The sequence below is a fragment of the Antechinus flavipes genome, chromosome 1 (genome assembly GCF_016432865.1).
Source record: "Antechinus flavipes isolate AdamAnt ecotype Samford, QLD, Australia chromosome 1, AdamAnt_v2, whole genome shotgun sequence".
Taxonomy (NCBI): domain Eukaryota; kingdom Metazoa; phylum Chordata; class Mammalia; order Dasyuromorphia; family Dasyuridae; genus Antechinus; species Antechinus flavipes.
Window position 1 is genome coordinate 187,101,146 of NC_067398.1, and position 19,728 is coordinate 187,120,873.

Below are 19,728 nucleotides of genomic sequence, written 5' to 3' on the forward strand. Positions count from 1 at the left end.
AACCCTAGAAAGGAAAGGATATAATCTCTAGTTTTATTGCTTTATGGCCTTCTGCCTATCTAAATAGGTTAGTTGCATGAAGCAGTTTCATTTTACTTCTTTGTTAATTTTCATTTTTGTGAACAGTGATTTGTGTGCTTTGATTTCTATTTCACTGAACTAACATTTCATTAATATGACTAAAGTACATGTTTCTGAAATTTTACACTTCTTTTTAATTGAGGATAGATATGTAAATGCAAATTTTAAAATGAATGAAAGGCAGTCTTATTTTTGAAAATGCAATTCCTGCCTCAAATAGTGGCAAAAGGAGAATTTAGACATTTGACATTGCATGAGATCCCTGTTGAACATAGAAACGAACTAAAGGGAAAAAAATCTAAAAGATCACTGTAGAAGTTAAAAAGATGATACTAAATCCACATGTTGTAATGCCGGAGAAACTGAGGCAGGAGAGAGATTAGAGAGTTTTTAATATTTTATTAATGGGAGAGTAAGATTGACTGGACAGGACCTCATCTCAAATTATCCAGTCAGACAGAGATAAAGATATACTGGGACCAAGGAATCCATTTTGGTCCCAGGGCTAGAGGAGACTGTCATCCCAAAGAATCCAGCGTCCAGCATACAGCTGCCAGTCACCATCCTCCAGCAATGAATGGAGGAACCCCAACTTCTTTAATACCTTTTCTCTAAACAAAGGAAGGGATAAGAAGTGAGGGAAAACCTCTATCAAGATGGGGGAGGCCACAAATTCTAAGAACCCAGAGACAGGATGTCTGAATACAAAGAAATAAAGATATCAATGAGATATCTTGGAATATTTTAGAGGAATATTGTAAATCCTTGAGGACAGAAAAGAGTCAGGAGGTCTATTCTCTTGTTTATCTTGATAATTTATAACTTGAGAGCAAATAATCCTCAATTTTACTGGGTCAGAGGGGAATTTACAACTAAAGAGATTGAGACAGAACAGTTAAGGAAATTGGGACACGGGAAACTCGTACAGGGAAACTGAGTCAGGACAGTTAAAGAGAACTGTGGCATAACAATGTAATATATAAAAATAACAATATAACAAGTATAATAACAATAATAAAATGAAAGAACATTAAGTATCTCGCTTTGAGAGAAGAACTTAGTTTTCCCAATTTTATCAATGTTCTTTATTATTGTTTGGGTTATTTTCTGTTTTATGACCCAATAAACATTAATGCAGTAGCTTTTTTAAGCATCAGGTACTATATTTTTCTCCTTCTTTTCCTTCTTTTCCTCCTTTCCCAAGACAACAATCAATCGGATATAAATGCAATCTTTTAAAACATTTTTCCATATTTGTCATGTTGTACAGGAAAAATCAGACCAAAAGAAAAAAAAAATGTAAGAAAAACAAGCAACAAAGGTGAAAAACAAAAAAGTGAAAATACTATCCTTTCAGCCACAGTCGGTCTCAAAGTTCTCTGTCTGGATTTGATTAGCATTTTTCATCCCAAGTCAGTTGGAATTGTCTTAAATCATCACATTGTGGAGAAGAGCCAACTCTATCAGAGTTCATCATCACATAATCTTGTTACTGTGTACAGTGATGTCCTGGTTCTGCTTACTTCACTCAGCATCAGTTCATGTGGGTTTTTCCAGGCTTTTCTGAAATCAGTCTGCTCATTATATCTTATGTAACAATAATATTCCATTACCTTCACATACCATAACTTCTTCAGCCATTCTCCAGCTAATGAGCATCCATTCAATTTCAGTTCTTTTTCCCTTTTTTATTATTTCTTTGGGATACAGACTCAATAGTGAGACTCTTGATATGCTTCTTGATATTTGTATGTTCCATATTGCCTTTGTAAAAGAATGTGAGGAGAGAGAAATAAATAAATTGGTGCACTTTGAGGTTTGGAGAAAGCCATCATTATTTGAGTATGCATGCCATAGTGTCAGCTGCCCAGCTAGACACCCTACGTCTCTATTCACCCAATTCACCCTCTCTTGTTCTCCTGTTTTATTGAATCACTTTATGTGGGTACATGTGGTCAATTGCTGGATGTGGATAATTGTCATAAAAAAAGTGAGGCCCACAGAGATTAAGTGATTTCCCCAAGTTCACAAAGCTAGTGAGACAGACAGTGCTCTGACATATACATATTTGCCAAATAAAATTATCTGGAGTAAAGATCATCAGCTAGTGACACTAAATGATATGTCTATGATTATGAGGGCAAATTTGAGGGGTGTGGATCCTGGCAAGACTGGCCAAGACAAACATTTTAAATTAAGTGATGTTTATCTTTTACACATTCCTATGCTTTTTCTTTTACTCTGGTCTTTGTCTTCTAGCTTCTTGGTTCCCATGAGACAGATTCCTCTGTCCTTCTTGCTGGCTAAATTCCTTCACTGTGGTCCTCCATGAGTAGTGAAGTGGTCCAGTATCTCCAGAATTTCTTGTCATTTTCAAATAGGTGTAAGGAGAAAGTAGTCAGATTAAGCTAATTAGAAAGCATGTTAATAAAGACTTGGCTCCCATTTCTGAAAGATTTTAGATTATGTATTTGAAGATTCTTAGCCATTTAAGTTTTTAAGTAGGTAAAAATGAAATATTAGATTTATTTACATAGTTTCCTGAAATCACATGCATTTTGAGTGAAACACAATCTACAATGTTTTCCCTGGATTCCCCTCCCCCCCCCACTTTGGAAAACAGTTTATTATTCCCATAAAAGGAACATTTTTTCCCCCATTATATATCCAACTATTTGTTAGAGCTTTTCCTAACAACCCTCCAATTAAAAAAAAAAAAAAGTTGACTCCAGCATTTGTGTGCATAAGCAAAACGTATTACAAGTCTCAAATTCTTTGATTCTCTGAAGGAAACTGAAGGATTTGTACCTGATACCTTGGAGACAATTAAATGGTGCAATATAAATGGTGCAATAAGTATTGGTAGAATGCTGATCTTGATTTCAGATCTTTCCTCAGATGTTTGTTGACTGTGTTTCTGAGTAAACATTTAACCCGTGTTTGCTTCAGTTTCCTCATTTGTAAAATAGGGATAACTTATATCCAAGAGTTGTGAAGAAAAAAAAATGAGAGAATATTTTAAAGTGCTTAGCAGACTGCCTGGCATATAGTAAATATTTAATAATTCATTCTCATTCTCTCTCTCTCTCTCTCTCTCTCTCTCTCTCTCTCTCTCATTCTCTCTCTCCTCTTCTTCTCCTTTCCCTCTCCCTCTCTCTCACCCTTCCCTTCTCCCTCTCTTTCCCTCCCCTTTTCCCTCTCTCTCCCCTCCTCCCTCTCCCTCTCTCCCTTCCTCTTTCTTTCCACTGAGAATGGGTTAAATTGAAAGAATACCTGAATCTTGTCACTACCTGGGGTGGAAGGGGGAGAGAACTAGTACTTAAATTTACTTCCCTACTCTAGCTAAGTTGTTTTTTGTTCCTACATTCTCTCTTTCTCTTCTTAGAGAGGAGTCTATGAGGTAATAAATAGAAATCTGGCCAGGAAACCTGGGTTCAAATATGACGTTTGACATTACTGTATGTGGGATGCTGAGCAAGTCAGGAAGAGAAATCACAATGGTGGAGAGTTTTCTCATCTTATATCAGTGAAATTTCAGGTTGAGTTCCTGTTCTTACCCCTTTTTTTAAAAAAAAAATCTCTCTTAATTATGAGTATATTTAGCTCTATTGTTTTTGTTGGCACGTTAATAACATAAGACATGTTTTTAAGTCATATATGACTCTATATGGCCTTATTTGGGTTTTCTTGGCAGAGCTACTAGAGTGGTTTGCCATTAACTTTTCCTGATCATTTTAAGGATGAGGAAATTGAGGCAAACAGGATTAAGTGACTTGCCCGGTGTAATATGGCTAGTAAGTGTCTGAAGCCTGATTTGAATTTAGCAATGAGGAGTCTTTCTGGTATAAACCCAGTAAGCTGGGTTTATAGAATGTGCTGGTCCTTCTCTAGATTTAAAAGGCCCTTTGCACAAAAAAGGGAAATAAATCTAGAGTGGAAACACTATCCCATTTTATCAATTACTAACCAAAAAGATAGGTTTGAGTCCTGTCTGATCCATACTACTGTGTGACCCTGAGAAAGCTTTAGTGAATCTCGGGCTCCTCTGCTGCCTCCTTTGAAGCAGTTCTTTCAGGTAAACCTTATGGAATTTAATGGGAAAGGGGAAAGAGTTAGATCTAGATTTTGGTTAACATAGAAATTAGATATACTTTAACATATTTAACATGTATTGGACTACCTGCCATCTAGGGGAGGGAGTGGGGGGAAAGAGGGGAAAAGTTGGAACAGAAGATTTTGCAAGGGTCAGTGTTGAAAAACTACCCATGCATATATGTTTTGTAAATAAAAAGCTATAATAAAAATTTAAAAAGAACATTATAGAAGTTAGGGCAGCTTGGTGACACAGTACTAGGCCTAGGGTTTGCCTCAGTTTCCTTATCTATAAAATGAGCTGGAGAAGAAAATGGAAAGTTATGGCAGTATTTTTGCATGAAATCAGGGAGGATTTGAACAACCTTTCCAAAAATGCTTGAAGTTAGAAGACTTAAGTCAATAGGACTCCCATGGAGGTAAGAGAAATTGTTTACATAAAAAGTAAACAGAATGGAACAGGTTTTATTTTCTCACTTTACCATGTGCTTTATAGAGAGTTTGTATCCTGAGAATCATAAAGGTGAGAATTTCTCATTTTCTTCTTTAATTTTTTTTTTTTTTTGCCTCACAGATTTTTCTGTAATTCTTAATGAGGATGCCATTTGTGGGAAGTAATTTTAAAAAGCCTGTAGTTTGTTTTAAATTGCCAGGACTAAATTTCTTCAAAATGTTCAATGTTGTTGTGATTTTCCCCTGTCGTTGAAATAGAAATCTTTAGTCATATGATTAGAATACTTTATTTTATATCATCTTTTTGGAGAACCAATCAATTTAGGGAAAAAAGGGACTTAAAAACAAAAAAATAGCATCCCTCCTTTAAAAAGATAACACAAAATCTAAACTTGAAACTCAGTTATTTGGGCATTATTTGTTTTATAAGAGGATTCTTAAAGTAATTGGGTCCCCTGGTGCATTCAAAAATATTGTCTTCTAAAATATTCTACTTATGCTACTTCTAGAAAATATGATTATTTTCAATATTAGGTCACACCTAAAGTAACACTATCTATATAATTCTTTAGTTAGCTGTACTTGAAACAGAAGCAAAGGAAAAGTAGAGAAGACTTATTTCTTCAGTTTTTACCTATTGAAACGATTTTTTTGTTACTTTAGTTTAGAAAGTGGGACCAAGAAATTTAAGATTTGACTGTGGGTCATGCTGCCATTGTGTGTTGATGTGAATTTTTTTTACAAGCAGTTGACAAAATCCGTATTTCCCTAACTTTTTTCTTTGTCCTCTCCTCCTATCTTCAAATTACCTCAAAGGCATAAATTAAAGGTGATTGGCAGAGGAAGGGGGGAATTGAATTTAAGCTTTTTTAGAAGTATTGAAGTAAACTGTTGTTTAAATTACTCTAATGTTAAGAATTAGCTTGGTAGAGTAGAAGGGTACCAGACTGGGAGTCATGGACTTCAGGGTTCCTTCCATATCTGAAGTTTTGTGCCTGGATTCTCTCTTGGACATTTGTTTCCTGACCATGGGCAAATCACTTTCTGAGCCCGAGTTACTTCATTGTTAAAGCAAAAATGATATTGTTGTTTTTAAAAGCTTAAATGGGAGTTATACCCATCCACAAGGAATATCGAATTTAGGTATATGCAGGTGTAACTGTAGTATATGATAAAAAATGTAGGAAGTGCAAAAGGGAGAGTTGAATTAAAATGCCATTGGACATCAGAGGGTAATATTCTGACTTTATACTAAAGATTTTGGGGAAAACTTCCAGGGGAAAGGTGGTATTTGAACTGGCCTTTGAAGGATTTGTAAGATTTCAACTCTCTCTGCTAATGATGTTTTTGACAAAGTGTGTTTTTTTGTAACATAGAATTTTGTTAATAATGAAATTATGATGTAGTTGTTTAGAGAAGTTTTCACTGCTAGTTTCCAAATTATACAGATTGTTAACTTCTGATGGGCAATAACTGTGTAAGTTCCCTAGTTCAGTGTTGCTGACAATTATATATTTGATGAATGTTTGTTTTTTAAATGAAAATATTCAGATGATCAGCTTCCTCTCAAGAGAGGGAACTCTGGGATATGACTATGTCTACTTTTGGTATTTGTCCAGATGTGTTTTGCTTTGAGCTGGACATTTGTGATGGGATGAATAAGACCCCAGCAAGGAAGAGCATAGATAAGAGAAGGTTTTTGTTGAATTTAGATGGTCTCTTTTTGCAGTGGGCCCTTTTTGAATTCCCCTTATATTGACAAAATTATCCTGCCCCCACAGTTATTGTATCCAATCAGAAGAACACGTTATGGATGTTGAGGTTATTTTTTCCTTATAAAAGAACCTATTGGTACCCTACTTCTTCACTAACTCCTTCAGGAATTTAGCCCATTACTAAGCATCACAATGGCTAGCTCAGTAGAACTTAGTCCACCTTATGAATCTTTTCCCTTATTAATGGTAAGTTCAGTTAGGGAACTTCATCTGATTTTTTTCTCCTTGTTAATCATTAAACTCCCTTTTAGAACTTAGACTGCTGCCAGCAACATAATAAAATCTCTGCTCCTTGACTTGGAAATGGCCTTGGAAATGAGACACCTTGAAATACTGGTCCCAAATCCCAATATATTTTTTGGCTTCAATCTTTATATCCCATCACTTGTAGAGGATTGAAGAAATGAAAAAACTTACTTAAGGTCACATAGATAGTTAACCCAGCCACCACTATAAGCCCACACTTCCTGATGCCTAAGAGGAATTATAGCCTGTGGTCTTCCTTATGTAAGATCTAGAAACTATTGTATTGAAGAGAAAATTTGTAGTAACTATTCATATAGCTCCCAAACATGTATGGTTATTTTAAAAACTTTAAATAAATGCCCTTCCCCAAAGAATATAGATTTTAGGCATATACAGGGGTAACTACAGCATATGATATAAAATGCAAGAAGTATAAAAGAGAGGGTTGTATTAAAATGTCATTGGAGATGAGAGCATTATTAAATATTTCTTCATGAAATAAATACTCAAAAACTACATCCTTAAATTTAAAAGAAATAGGTAGCTAAAGCACTGGCATCTTATAATTTTTTTTTTTTGAAAAAAGATACCTTAGCAAAATTTGAATAATAAAGGTAGGAGGGGATAGTAGAAATTATTTAGATCAATGTTCCCATTTTATAGTTAAGGAAAACAAAGTCTGAACAGTCTAGTTATTCCAGGTCATTGTAGAAAAGAGATTTTCCTAATAATCTTGTTTATATAGTTTCAGCCTGTATCTGAAGATTGTTTTAGGAAGAATTTTTAGATCATTTAAATGCTGTAAAATTACTCAAATTACTCAAATATCTGCACTTCTAATCTCAGCTGCAGGATATTTGGTTCAACTAGATTTGTTGTCTGTCCAGCAAATTAAAAGACATTATTTGTACAAGAGGTGAGATTAACTATTCAATTCATTAACTTTATATATGGGTTCCTTAAAGAAACTGTTAGAACAAAGAGTAGAGCAGAATCCTTAGTTGCTTCTTATGATGCTGTATTGCTAGTTCCATTTCATTCATTTTCTATATTCTACTTTGTAAAGTATTAAATGTTGATTTCTTTTTTCTTCAATATAATTCTGTTGCTCCTTTGTCGGGAGATGATGATGTTGCATTTGCACTTTCTCATCCATTAACTTTTATCAAACTCCTCTTATGACTTAGATACTAAGACAATTGATTAGATTTAGAGGCTGCAGGCTTTCTGTGAAATAGATGGCTCATAAAGGGATTGAATATGAAGTATTCACCTTATCAGCATTTTGTTCTCATCACTAGAGCTAACTAACTGCAAACAGAAAATATGACTTCCTATCCAAACTCAAAAACAAAAGCCTTATATTTCAATTAAATTCAACATGCATATCTATCACTGATAGATGGGGAACAAACAAATCAATCAGCAAGCATTTTTTATCACTTACTGTGTACCAAATACTGTGCCAGCACAAAAAAGACACAAATAGAATAGCTCTACCTTCAACGTCCTTTTCCCCCTAAAAGGATATAACGGTGTGTATATGTATTTTTAATATGCATATAATGCTACATTTTGTCATGGTTTCCTAAAATAGTTTGGATAAGAATTTGCACCCTCATTGAGTATCTCTTTACAGCCATTTTCCCCCTACCAATAAACAAATCTGTCAAATAGTTTTTAAAAAATTGTAAATCATAAAAAATTATCTTAATGCTTATATGTATGAATGTATGTCGCATCAGTTATATAAAAGTGGAGGCTAGAATCAGGTCACCTGTATCCTATCATAGCCTGCAAAAGGCTTAATTTGTTGCACAAACATATTGAAAGTGCTTTTACCATTTGGTCATATATCATTTTGCCTTTTTTGTCATTAAAAATCCAATATGCTATAATGTCGTATTTATGGTAACATACGTAAAAGTAATGACTTAGAGTCAGGAAGAAACTTGAGAACATTTATTGCAACTTCCTATTTTGCAAATGAAGATAGTGAAAGTCCAGAGGGATTATTAATCATTCCATGTGACACAGATAATTGTTAAACTGGAATTGACTCAAATTCTGTGATCCTAGATGCAAGGTTTTTACAGGCCACACTAATTGAAATTTTTTTTTTTTAAGTAATTTTTTATTGATAGAACCCATGCCATGGTAATTTTTTACAGCATTATCCCTTGCACTCACTTCTGTTCCGATTTTTCCCCTCCCTCCCTCCACCCCCTCCCCCAGATGGCAAGCAATCCTTTACATGTTGAATAGGTTACAGTATATCCTGGATGCAATATATGTGTGTAGAACTGAATAGTTTTCTTGTTGCACAGGGAGAATTGGATTCAGAAGGTATAAATAAGCCGGGAAGAAAAACAAAAATGCAAGCAGTTTATATTCATCTCCCAGTGTTCTTTCTTTGGGTGTAGCTGCTTCTGCCCATATTTGATCAATTGAAACTGAATTAGCTCTCTTTCTTGAAGGATCCACTTCCATCAGAATACATCCTCAAACAGTATCATTGTTGAGGTATATAATGATCTCCTGGTTCTGCTCATTTCACTTAGCATCAGTTCATGTAAGTCTCTCCAAGTTTCTCTGCATGCATGTCAGGTTTTTCAGACTCCAGGTCAGGTGCTCTATATACATTGTACTTGTTTTTTGAGGCTGGTCACCCAAAAAGTTCCAAATGCTTCTAGTTGAAATGGCCTCTGGTCTAAATCTCTCCATTATTTTCATAAGAATGGCATGAAATAATTTATTAAAAGGTCTTTTTTGTCATCTAGGCTAGTTATGTTTGTAGAATTTTGCTTATCAGTCTACTATGACTTTTTTGTGATGAATCCATTAAATTTTTTGATTAACTGTTTATATTCTAAATATTTACTATCTCACTAATAATTTATTCTATAATTTTGAAAGATATTTGTCATCATCCTGTCCTCTGCTTCTGTTTTATTCATATTTCAGATATCAGAGACAGTGACTCAATAATAATTTAATTCCATTTTTAGGGTTGCCTGCTATATTTCCCATTTTACAGATTAAGAAAATGAAGTGGTGGAGAGAGGTTTACTTGTCCCAGTTCACATTGCTAGCAAATATATGAGGCATATTAGAAGATTAATTAGTGATTCATTGAAAATTCTTTACTCCTTGTCTAGCACTCTTTATCAGTTGTGTTACCTAGGTGCCAACAATATATTCTATTACATTCACATACTATAATTTTTTAAAGCTGTTTCCCCAGTAGACTGGATGCCTTCTTTGTTACAAGTTTTTAGCTACTACAAACATATTTGTACAAATACTTCTTTGGGGATATAAACCTAGTAATGTTATGTTTCTGGGTTAAAAAATATGCACAGTTTAATGAACTTTGGTGTATGCTTGTTTTTCCAAATCCCACAACATCTCTCATTTTCCTCTCATTATTTTTGTAAGTTTGATGGATTTGAGAAGGAACATCAGAATTGCCTCAATTTGCACTTCTTTAATTATTAGTTACTTGAAGCATTTTTGTATGATGGTGTATAGCTGTGATTTCTTCCTTTGAAAACTGATTGCTCATAATCCTTTTGTTTCAATACCTGAGGTGATTAATTCATCAAGGGATGAGAAGTGTCTTTAATGTATGTATCTTTAAAATTGTTTTTAATTCCAAATTTAACAAATATCAAATAAGATGTGCATTTTCATATCTGTAGTAAAACTGATCAAGAGAATTATACATCTGCTTGGATCTCTGTCATATGCAACTTGTCTTTTAGAATATTTAGGAATTTGTATATATACCTTTCAGAAAAAAAGAAATTAAACAGTATAAGTGTTTGCTATATATCTTTTCTCCTGCTATTGCCAGGAGAAAACGTCCAGGAATCCTGATGACCCATTTCGAAATGAAGATATATACCTCTGGCTGTATGTGATGAACATTTCATATGTACTCACACAAGATAAAACTATTTTTCAATTCACAAATGCTTTATATAAAGCATGAATCTTGTGGATCTCATGCATATTAGTATGTGTGGGAGTTTGCAAGTTTCAATTTTTTGTGTGAGATTTGAGGTGTTTTTTTTTTTTTTTTTTTCAATTCTTATTTTCTCTGGGAGAAAAAGAAAAAAGGCAGGAGTGATGCCTTTTATGATATAGTAGAAAGCACCTCAGTCTTAAGACCTGAGCTCAAGTCCCAATTCTGTTATTTACTTCTTAGTATTGTGGAAACTGTAATTAACTGTATGTTCTCCAGCCGGTCACTTCTCATTAGTGAGACATACTTTCCTTTCCTCTAAAATGAGAGGGTTGGCTTGGATGATTTACAAGCTCTTTTCTAGTACTATTAAGTCTGTGATTTCTTTCCCAATTAGTCATGAACTGTTGATCCCATTATGGAGATCAAGAAATGTGATTGCCAGTTTTTCAATATTTATCCACAATCTAAAAGGGCAGCTAGATGGTATTGGATAGAGTGCCTGGCCTCGAATCGGGAAGATTAATTTTGTTGAGTTCAACACCAGCCTCAGACACTGTGTACCCATTCTGGGCAAGTCACTTAATTACCTCAATTTCCTCATCTATAAAATGAGCCAGAGAAGGAAGTAGCAAAGCACTCTAGCATCTCTGTCAAGAAAGCTTCAAATGGGATCACAGAGAGTTGGACACAAATGAAATGAGTGAACAACAACAAAAAGCCAACATAATCTAAAAATCATGAAGTCACCTAGTATTGGGAAGATCATGTATGTGAGAATTTCTCTGAAGTGGTTTGAAAACTGCTTTATACATAAGAATTTAAATTATAATCTTTTTGAGGGCTAAGGATTGTAATTTTTCATTTTTGTGTACCATACTTTGTACATATTAGGTGCTTAATAAATAGCTGAACTGAAAGGGATTTAGTTGAATTAAATATCATCTCTTCCTGTAGCTCAATGATTCTTAACTTTCTGAACTTTAAATTTCATAGACCCCTCTGACAATCTGGTAAAATCAATGGACTCCTCAAAATAATGTTGATCTTTTTTTTTTTAATGTATAAAATAAACTATAAAAGATTACAATGAAAATCTATAATTAAATATAATGGATTTTCATTACTTTTTTTTTTTAAGTATTTTTAAAGGATATATTTGTATATATGACTTTATTTAGCTTGGCTTTTCAATGAATCACTAATTAATCTTCTAATATGTCAACTTCAGCATCTTTTAGTTGAGGTTCCTAACAAAATGAATATGTTAACCGTGTAGACTCAAAATCCTACATCAATGCTTCTCTGTTAAGGAAGGGAAATATCTTCTACAGGGAACAACACTTAGAATACTTCACTTTGTAGTCTTAATTATTAAGTCATCAAACGCATACTATTAAGGAAAACATGAGACAACTTTTTAAAAAAGTCTACAAAACTTCTTTTCTTTCAATTGAAAATTAATTTTCTTAATCAAAACTGATTTTCATGGTGTTTCTTCCTTCCTATTAAATGGACATTTGTGTGCATGTGTATGTGTATGTGTATGCTAGGCTGCAAGCTGTAGTGGAAAGGGTGCTGATTCAGAAGGACCTGGGACAATACTCTTAATCCGGATCTACGTTTCCTCATCAGTAATGTGTTGGTCAGAAACCATTAATAAAGAAACTGGATAGCTCTCTAGAAGCAAAGCAACATTTATTATGTGTTCTGGGGAGAATCGGGAGTCCCACTCATCCAGCAGACAATCGAAGGGAGGAAGCATTGTAGGGGGCAGGGTCGAGGCTTTTAATCCCTAACGCAAATTTCCCTCCCACCACTGACCATCATCCTTATTGGCTGAGGATCTTACATTCTAAATGATGGAACTACCCAAGAAATTGAACTTGACCAATAAGTACATAGTTGCCCATATTTGGCTGAAATAGGGAGGATAACAAGAAGGGGGCTTAAGTATGCCCTTAGGAAGATAGCCGGGAGGAGACTTTAAGTATATTCTTAAGAAGATAGCAGGGAGGAGACTGGAGGAGACTTTAACTATGCTCCTTAGGAGAATATCTGGGAGGAAATACTTTAAGTATGTCCTTAGGAGACTATCTGGGAGGAGATACTTTAAGTATGTCCTTAGGAGAATAGCTGGGAGGAGACTTAAAGTATGCCCTTAGGAGAATATCTGGGAGGAGATACTTTATGCCCCTTAGGAGAATATCTGGGAGGAGATACTTTAAGTAGGCCCTTGACTTAATGCTTAAAGTCCTTTAGGCCTACTCAAACTTTGAAATAGATGAAGCCTTACTCGATTTTCATAACTGTCTTGAAAGATCTCACCTTGTCTCCTTCAGTAAGATGAGAGGTTTGTTCTAGGTGATCATTGGGATTCCTTCCACTTCAACAGACTAGCTGTGTGAAGTTGTCAAGTCACTAAACTTTGCCTCAGTTTCTTTATCTGTAAAATGGACTGGAGAAGGAAATGGCAAACCACTACAGTATCTTTGTCAAGAAAATCCCAAATGGTGTCATAAAGAATCAGACACTGAAGAAAAATAGCAAATTTGGGGAAAATGACATGTTTTTATGGTGGTGTGTAATGCCAGAGAAACTGAGTCAGGATAGAAATTAGAGAACAATTTAATAGCTTATTAAATGGAGAGATTTACTGGGGCCAAATGATCTATGTTTGGTCCCAGGGCTGAACGAGACTATTGTCTCAAAGAATCCAACCCTGAATGTCAGAAACAAGATTCTTTTATAAGGTAACAAGAACAATGACATAATGGGGGAGGTAACTGGATGGGGATGACCTAATGGGGGGAGGAAACTAGGAGGAGGATGACATAATGGAGGGAGGTACTGGAGAGGCTCCTGATATTCTAATGATGTCTAAAATGGATAGACTTTTATCCTGTCAAATATTAAGAAGGAATGATTATAGCCTAAAGATATTTTATCTCATCAAACATTAAGAGGGAATGGTTATAACCTGAGGCAGAGTAACTGAATAGGGCAATTAGGGAAACTGGGTCAGGACATTAAAAGGGAACTGTGGCACAACAGTGAAGCAAGTCCTGAGCCTTGAAAGAAGTTAGAAATTCTAAGAGGTTAGAAGAAAAATCATTCCAGGTAGGGAGGGACAGACAGCCTGCAACAGGGGGCTCCTGGAATTTTTTGAACATCAAAGTAACAAGGTCAGATGTGGAGGATGCATTAGGGAAGGGAGAGACTAGATGTAAGGAGAACAGTTAGATAATGATAATAGTCCCACATGAAGGGTGATCTGAATTTGAACTAGGGAAATGATGTATGAGTAGAAAGAATGAGCTTATTTATTATCAGGGCTTTTTTTTTTTTTTTTTTAATAATGTTTTGTAATAGGGATAAACTTATTTTCCAGTAAATGGTTGATCATTCTGAAAACTGGACTTTGTGGAATAGGTTAAGGATATATATTTTTAATGAGGGTGAGGGAGCAAAGAGAGAGGAAATCTTACATGAAGCATGCTTCTATGAGACAGCAGAGGCAATATGACAGCTCCAGAAGCTGTCAAAGAGGTTATGAGAAATATCAGAAGGAGCAAGGTTAAGGAGAAGAAGGATGTCATCTGTGTTGTTCAATCTAAGCTGTCTGACTTTTCTTATCGATAGGGGGAATTTGCAAATAAAACCCCAAAGTACAATTTCTCCCCTTCAGGTTTCAACAGTTGACTCAATTGGGGGCAAGTAGTTTCATTGGGGCCTTTGGGGAAGTGCCTTCATTCAGATTTGTGGTGAAAATTGATTAAATTAGTTCAGCAAATATTTACATATTAAAAGTTGAAAGTATGATATCAGAGACTGGTGATTTAGTTGTAATAACATAGAACATTGTTCCCTAATCACTAGAAAACTAATGAACATGAAATGATTAGCAATGTGTTTTTTTCCTGCTCTTTGACATTTTATTTCACTTGACTTTACCACTTTGCTACTAATAGCTAATTCAATGTTGACCAACTATGTATAAATCCTGTAGCTTCACTTTATAGATCAGGAACCTGAAGTAAAAGAAATTGATTGGTCATGGTCACAGTGAGTTAATGAAAGAACTGCTGCAAGAATCCAAGTTTCCTCAGTATTATTTCCTTTGCCTTCCTTATACTATGCTTATATCATAAGAAATGTAAGATATAATCTGGGATTTGAAGACTTGGTTCACTCATGTAGAAGAGAATAAAAAATTTGAGACAGTGAATAAATATGGCTCACAAAAGTAGTTTGATCCAAGATTTGTGTTGGGAGTCAGAGATAGTGCTGGCCTAGATGTGGTTCTTTTTCCCTCTCCTCACCCCAGTTCAGTACTTCCATCCATTCCTTTCTATTACCTTGCCTAATTGGATTCTAAGTCGAGATTTGTGGTACCAAGATTCTTTTTCTACTCACCCTCCACTTGCTGGCAACCCACCAGCAATGACTGGTTTCCCAACTCAACATTAATTCTCTACACCTTATGTTTGTACAGGATGCCCCATAAAGTCCTTAAATCATTCACTTAGTAAACTTTTTAAAGTATTTGCTATGAAAACTTGTTGCTAAGTTAGGCAACAGTGCTAAGCACTTAAGGATATCATATAAGGAGGAAATAGTCTCTCTTTTAAAAGAAGCCCAAAGACGATATGCAGAGAATTATAGAAAAACAAGATATAAACAAAGAGGAATGGTAATCTTAGAGGGAAGGGATTACTAGTGAGAATAATTGGGAAAGGGTCTTGTACAAAAGTGCAATTTTAGTTGAGTTTTGAAGGAAACAAGCCAGTGTTATAAGCAAGAAGAAGTAAGAAGGTGTTCCTGGATTAGAATATGTGGGAAGAACAGCAAAAGAATAGTGCTAGAATAGACTATTGCTTTTTCAGAGTTTTTATTCCCAACACACACCTTGCCCCAGAGTCATGGTATTCTTTCTCTTCCCTTCTTTCCTCTTTTCCTCCTCTTCCCCCTTCTAGATGAGCCTTGCTTTTCTTCCTTCCCATTCCCAATTAAACCACAGGACATAGCTCCTTCCACCCCATTCCTAGAATACTTCTATACCATTTCAAAACAAGGTGGGGAATAAATCCTTAATGGAAATTTTTTAAAAAATCAACATTGTAAAAAAATCTTAAGAGAGAAAATCATTCCAGAAACCTATTTTGAAACAGCAATGGATAATGCAAAAGATATGTTGATTTAAAAATATATCCATTAAATTAAAGCAATTGGAAAAAAAACAGGAAGACATGAAGATATTGAAAAACAGTATATAGAATCTGAAGAAAACCAAGTGAAGATCAATAGATGATAAAAGACAAAATTGAAGAATAAATCCAGGAAGCATGAAAATAATAAAAGGAGGAAAAAAATCAACTAAAATATAAAAGTGAAAGTACCCAAGTCCTTGAAAGACAAAACAAAGATTACAAAAGTAATATAAATTGGAATTCCAGTAGAAACTGAAAAAAGAGGAAGGGAAACTGGACACTGGATTTGAGGATTTGAATAGTAGAGAAAGTGTTCTCCAGTGGATTAGATCAAGCAGCATTCCCCTAGTAGATAATAGAGGGTCCCATCAAGAAGTTGCAGCTTTGATTTCACCAAGATAAATCATAAAACTACAGAATTATGAAGACAAAGAACTAGAAGACCATTTTTTAAAATAAGGAAAATGTCAGTGTGGAATAAAAAGATATAAAAGTCTTAATTATGTGTACCATAAATTTCACCATATTTTTCTCTACAAAAGCCTATAACTAAGAGAGATAGCATGACACAGTTGATAAGAGAGTTGACCTCCAAGCCAGGAAGACTTGCCTCTGACTGCGTTACCTGTGCTGTTAACCTAAGCAAGTCATTAAACCTCTCTGTGTTCTAGGGGACTGAAAATAAGTTGCTGCTGAGATGCCATCTTGTATTGGTAGAGGGATTTTCTTCAACTGTAGTTTCCTATGTCATTGATATCACAAGTTCACTCCCCCCTCCCACAACTAAAGATATTCTTACAAGCAAAAAGAAAATAGAAATTGACCAAATTCACTAAAAAATTTTTTTATATATATTAGATCTATTATTACCTTTAGTTAAGATTTAATATAAATTCAGATTTAATAAGATCTAATATTTTAACTATAATGGAATATAAAATATTTTAACTATAATAGAAATAAGATTACAGTTTGGGATTTTAATAATATGGAAGGCAGAGGATGCTCAACACAATTCTCTCTGATTAAAAAGGTATTTTACATGGAAGAGAAAAAAATTACACAAGGTAGTGTGGGTGGAGGGAAAAAAAGGAGCCAACAATCTCAAAGAAAAAGCTTCCCTAAACTAAGAAAAAGGCTAAATATGAGGGAAGTTTAAAAAATGTAATCATAGCTCTATTTGTTTTAAGTTAATTAAGTATAATGAACTAGCTTAAGTTTACTAGTTTAAGAAAGCTGTTCAGGATTAAGATAACTCTATATACACCACCTTTAATAGCAAGACAATGATTAAAAAAGAATTGAAACATAGCTACATTTAAGTAAATTTTATTAATATGCAGATATTAAGCTTTTAGAACAACTGTTATTTTTGTATTAAGAAAATTTTTTATAGCGACACAGCATTTATTAGCATTTTCAGAGAAAATAAGGTCTTTCATCCTAAAATTCTAAATGAATTTTCCATATGACAGAAAAGTTTGTTCAGTTGCCCTTTAACAAGGATAGCCTTTAATCTTTCTAAATACATACATAGACATATTTCTAAATATATTCTACAACTTCCTACCTTTAAAGAATATAGTGAAAATAATTTATTTTTATTTGGGAGGTGATGTTATGACATGCAAGTAAAGAAAATGAAGATGGGCTGTGCTCCTCCAGAGCCATCTGAGTCCAGTGGTAAGCTATAGATCAGAAGAACTGGAGATGACCAGTAAATATAATTTGACCTTCAAGTGATGACTCTTAAGTGTGTGCTAGTGATGCCTTTCGGGTATATTAAGGCTATTTAATTCAAACCTTTCACTACTGGTTGGGTTTTTTTGTTTGTTTGTTTTAAATTTTAATTCTTATTTATGTCCATTTCCTTTTTTGTTTATTTACCACCTGTTAATCTTTGTTACTATCTTTCTAATTCTTTAAGATCTAGGAAACCAACCAAGCTTGTTAGAATTGTATATGAAAGTAAATGAGATTCTGAGCTTTTCTCTTATCAATAAAATACTTGAACTTGTCATCTTTTTTGTTGAGAGCAAACACTTGTTCCCTCCATAAGATGTGTGTGTATATTATTATTATTATTATTATTATTATTATTATTATTATTATTATTATTATACCATATTTCCTTCCATAAAGATGATGTTGCTTTGTCTGTAGATATTGGATGAGGTGGTATTCTGTTAAAAAAAAGGAACCTGATTTCACTTGAGAATTTAATAACAAATATTTTCATGGCTTAGTTGGATAGAATGCTGAGTCTGGAGTCAAGAAGACCTGAATTCAAATTCAGCTTTAGACACCCACTAGTTGTGTGACTCTGGGCAAGTCACTTAACCAGTTTGCCTTATTCACTTGAAGAAGGCAAAGGCAAGTCATTCCAGCATATTTGCCAAGAAAAACCCAAATGGGGTCATAAAGAATTGGACATGACTAAACAGTGCTTTTTCCTTTAAGAAAATGAATCTTCCATCCTTATTGTTTCTAGACTAGTTTATAGTATTACAGATGTATTTGTTAGGAGGGAAGGCTATTTTTTTTATAAGTTGATTTCTTTGCTTTAGGGAGTAAGAACTTGTTAAAAGAATATAGTTGGTGGGGGCAGCTAGATAGTACAGTGGATAGAGTACCTGGAGGACTTGAGTTCAAATCTGGCCTCAAACACTTAATACTTCCTAGCTGTATGACCCTAGACAAGTCACTTAACCCCAATTGCCTCAGCCAAAAAAAGAGAGAGCGAGACTATAGTGGGTTTAGTGCACTGCAATGACAAAAAGTTCAAGTAATTAGAGATTCTGGAATGAGAGTACTTTCACCTGAAGTAATTTCATTATTAACATTTTATTCTTTGCTGCTTTCTACTCTGTTTGTTAAATGAAGGAATGCATATTAAAAGCATAATATACTTTTAAAAACACATTTTTTTTTGTTATTGTTTTTTTTAGATCGGCTTCAGCTCCCCAGGAACATGATTGAAAACAGCATGTTTGAGGAAGAGCCGGATGTGGTGGATTTAGCCAAAGAACCTTGTTTACATCCCCTGGAACCCGATGAGGTGGAATATGAGCCTCGAGGTTCAAGATTACTTGTTCGTGGTCTTGGAGAACATGAGATGGATGAAGATGAAGAGGATTATGAATCATCAGCAAAACTGCTGGGCATGTCTTTCATGAACAGAAGCTCGGGTCTACGGAATAACATAACTGGCTATCGACAAGGTCCTGATGGACCTTGTTCACTGCCCTCGGGAAGGACCATGCTGGTGTGTACTTTTGTCCTTGTGGTTGCTGTTTCAGTGATAATGGTGATTTACCTTCTTCCCCGGTGTACCTTTACCAAAGAAGGCTGCCATAAGAAAAATCAGTCCATGGAACTAATACAACCTATTGCAACTAATGGGAAGTTGTTTCCTTGGGCACAAATTAGGCTTCCCCAAAACATAATACCATTACAATATGAACTCACCATACAACCAAACCTCACCACAATGAAATTCAAGGGTTCTGTGGAGATAAAGATTCAGGCCCTTAAAGTCACTCAGAACATTATTCTTCATAGCTCTGGGCACAATATCTCCAAAATATTATTTACTTCAGTAGTTTCGAAGCAAGAGAAACAGGTTGAATTCTTGGAATATAAATTTCATGACCAAATTGCAATTATAGCCCCTGAAGTGCTTTTGGACGGTCACAACTACACCCTGAAGATAGACTACTCAGCAAATATATCCAACAACTACTATGGATTTTATGGAGTCACATATGAAGATGAAAATAAAGAGGAAAAGTATGTAGCTCTCTTACATTCTTTTTTTCAGTGATCTGTTGTTACTTCTGGGATTTGCTTATTGTCAGCCAGATCAAAGATAGTAAATGCAGCTGTTTGCTTTGGTGATTGCATG

General features: G+C 34.6%; 1 protein-coding gene across 1 annotated transcript in view; it reads left to right on the forward strand.

Moving 5' to 3' along the window:
* The window catches only part of LNPEP (leucyl and cystinyl aminopeptidase), a 112,637-nt gene that overhangs the window by 32,716 nt on the left and 60,193 nt on the right, over positions 1–19,728 (forward strand). The window contains exon 2 of the mRNA XM_051994147.1: positions 18,773–19,613. Within this exon, the coding sequence (XP_051850107.1) occupies positions 18,773–19,613 (841 nt within the window). The remainder of the gene's footprint in view (positions 1–18,772; positions 19,614–19,728) is intronic.